The 3,111-nt window shown below is 26.5% G+C and overlaps 1 protein-coding gene across 1 annotated transcript; it reads left to right on the top strand.

Annotated features, from left to right (window-relative positions):
* Window positions 1-325: 325 nt before the first annotated feature.
* Window positions 326-1,341, top strand: AsnRS (asparagine--tRNA ligase; the record flags this gene model as incomplete). The annotated part of the gene is made up of 1 exon (XM_040726691.1): window positions 326-1,341. A coding segment is annotated over one exon (1,016 nt), but the record flags the coding sequence as incomplete, so codon positions are not given.
* Between the last annotated feature and the right edge of the window lie 1,770 nt (window positions 1,342-3,111).

Here is a 3,111-nt window from a genome sequence, read left to right as displayed (position 1 = left end):
CAAGAACACTTCAAATGATAATGATGATTTTTAAATGAATTATCAAAAAATGAAAATAAAAAGGAATTACTTGAAAAATTAGAGCTTCTAAAATTGGATCCCAATTCTGAAAAACTAAAGATTAAGAGAAAAGAACTAAGATATCTTCAGAAATTGGATAAGCTTAGATCTAAAAAAGTAAATTCCACAAAAACGAAATCTAAATATTTAGATAATCTAACCTTTTCAACATCTTTAGAGGTATTTGGAACTTTAAAAGTAAATCCAAATAAGGAGAAAGATAATTTTGATTTTGAACTTCATGTTGAAAATTATAATATTCTAGGTGGTTCAGCACCATCATTCCCAGTCACTTCTTCCTCCGAAAGCTTTGTTAAATTAGAGAATGCTCATTTATACTTAAGATTACCAGAAAGGAGATTGTACCTAAAGGCTGCATCCACACTTAGCAAGGTAATAAGAGAATTTTACGATAAGAAACTTTTCACTGAAATTCAACCTCCAACATTAGTTCAGAATCAAGTTGAAGTTGGGTCTACATTGTTTTACGTAGATTATTATGGGAAAAATAGTTATCTTACTCAATCTTCGCAGCTTTATCTCGAAACTGTTGTTCCTATTTGTTTAAAATCATTTTGTATGACACAATCGTACAGAGCTGAAAAAAGTAACACGCGAAGACATCTAAGTGAATATCTTCATGTGGAGGCGGAATTAGCAGATATTGAATTTAATGATCTATTGAATTCAATTGAGGATTTGATTCAATACTCAACAAAAAGATTCTATGAAATTTTGGAAGAAGAGATTTTGAGCATATATCCGGACTTCAAACGATTAGAATTTGGAAAATTCCAGAGATTGACGTATAAGGAAGCTATTTCTTTTTTAAATGAGAAAAATTATCTAACAGAAGAAAGAAAACAATTTGTAGTTGGAGATGATATTCCTGATGCAACAGAAAGATTTATAATAAAGGAAATGAACGATAAACCGATTTTTCTAACTAACTTTTTAATTGAACATAAGCCTTTTTATATGAGACAATCGAAAACTTTGAAAGACACAACTGAATCTGTCGATCTTCTATTTCCAGGTGTAGGTGAAATTTTTGGAGGATCTATGAGAAGTGAAGTGAAGGAAACTATTTTTGATGGTTTTGACAGAGAAAATATGGACAAAGATAAGTATTATTGGTATTTGGACATGGTAACTTACGGTCCAAGCTTACATGGAGGATATGGTCTTGGTTTTGAAAGATTTTTGATGGCTTTAATGAAGTATGACTCAATAAACGAAGCTTGTTTATATCCAAGATTTGTGAATAGGTGTCATCCCTAGATTTTCTTAAATAAAATAATATTTAAAATTAAAACTCCTTATTTTTAAATTCTTCAATATTATAATTCAACTCCTTTTTTATAAAAATATTTTTATTTCAGAAATATTCAAATTTAATAAAAAAATGCTTTCAAAAATTTTAACAAATATAAACAAAACATTCTCATCATCACTGATTATATTACTCCTTACACTGATAGATTATCTTTCAGTTGGCCACACATATTTTCTAGAAGGAGTAACTTCAGTAAAAGATAAAAATTTTTATTCCGGTATTTCAAGATCAGTATATTTGTTATCAACATTTATTGCTCAATTAATTTTTAATTTAACTACAAAAATAGATTCGGGAATTGCTGCTGGCTCGATTGTAGAAAATATTATCAATTTCCAAGCTTTAAAATTGATTCTTGAGAAGTTTTATACAAATAATTCAGTAAATGAAAATTTTGAAGATTTTTTTGTGTCAAGAATTCTTTTAATTCTCTTTTCAGCAACATTGTTAGTAGGACTCATAAGTTTTCTAATCTACTTTTTTAAACTTTCAAATATTTTAAGCAGAATACCACATCAGATTAGTACTGCAATATTAATATGTATTTCTTATTCACAATTTAAGATATTTCTTTCGGGAATATCGGTTATTGATGAGAATTTAGATATAAAGAAATTTCATTTTCTAAAAAACAATGTTAATTTGATTCAATTTCTAATTTCTATTTTTCTTGTGTTTGTTTTATATGGTATAGCAAAAAAATTTGATGAATTTTTTTTATTAATTCCAACTTTTCTTTTCGGAACTCTAGTTATTTTTTACAGCTTTATCTTTATATTTTTTAAATTTAATTTTTCAAAAACAAAAGTCTTTTTATTTAATTATGAGTTTCTTACATCAGAAGATGACTCGTCTTATTATAGTTATTTTTCGATGATCAAAAAATTTAGATTTTTCATTGAGGGTGAACTATTGTTAAGATCTCTTCTTGTTGTTATGAACATCTTATTTATTTCATTGATTCAACTTCCGGTTAACTATATGAGTTTTACTAGGAAAATAAACGACAAAAGATCAGATAGACAAAATTTTAGCAGCCTAAATAGAGAACATTTAACCCAAGCTTTTGGTAATCTTGCAACAAGTCTGTCATTTTCTCCTAGTTATATGATCGGGTGTTATTCTGTAATATTTGTACGATCTGGGGCTTTTAGTAGCTATGCCTCTATTTTTTCTTCTTTTCCTCTCTTTTCACTTCTGTTTATCAGTAATTTTATTACAAAAAGAGTTCCTAGATTTATTTTTTCTTTAATCCCTCTTTATGTTTCTGTTAGTTTTTTTGAGGAATTTATTTTAGAAATTGTTGACAGAATAAAAAATAAAAAAAAGTTCAGCTTCAATTTATGAGCTTTTTGAGATGATGATTATTTCCTCAGCTTTTATCTATTTAGGAGATTATTCAATATTTGCAATCATATTATCACTTTTTTTTTGATTATATTATTATCCTTTACCAGAGAAAAATTGCAGAAAATAAAAATAAATTGACACTGACTTTTCTAGATGATAATCCAAAAATTAATACTAATACAGATATTGATTTATCGAAATATAATTATATTGATCTCTTTATGAGAAAAAAGATTTTTGATTAAAAAATTTTAAATAATAAAATTTATTTTACTTTTTACGCGAGAATATTCTCCTCATAAATTCTTTTATTCTATTTTTTTTTTGAGTTTTAGATCTATTAGTAGAAGATTTAGGCATGTTAT

The sequence above is a fragment of the Lepeophtheirus salmonis genome, unplaced genomic scaffold, assembly GCF_016086655.4.
Source record: "Lepeophtheirus salmonis unplaced genomic scaffold, UVic_Lsal_1.4 unplaced_contig_19167_pilon, whole genome shotgun sequence".
Lineage (NCBI taxonomy): Eukaryota > Metazoa > Arthropoda > Copepoda > Siphonostomatoida > Caligidae > Lepeophtheirus > Lepeophtheirus salmonis.
Note: the sequence above shows the minus strand (reverse complement) of the source record. Positions and strands in the feature narration are given on the sequence as shown.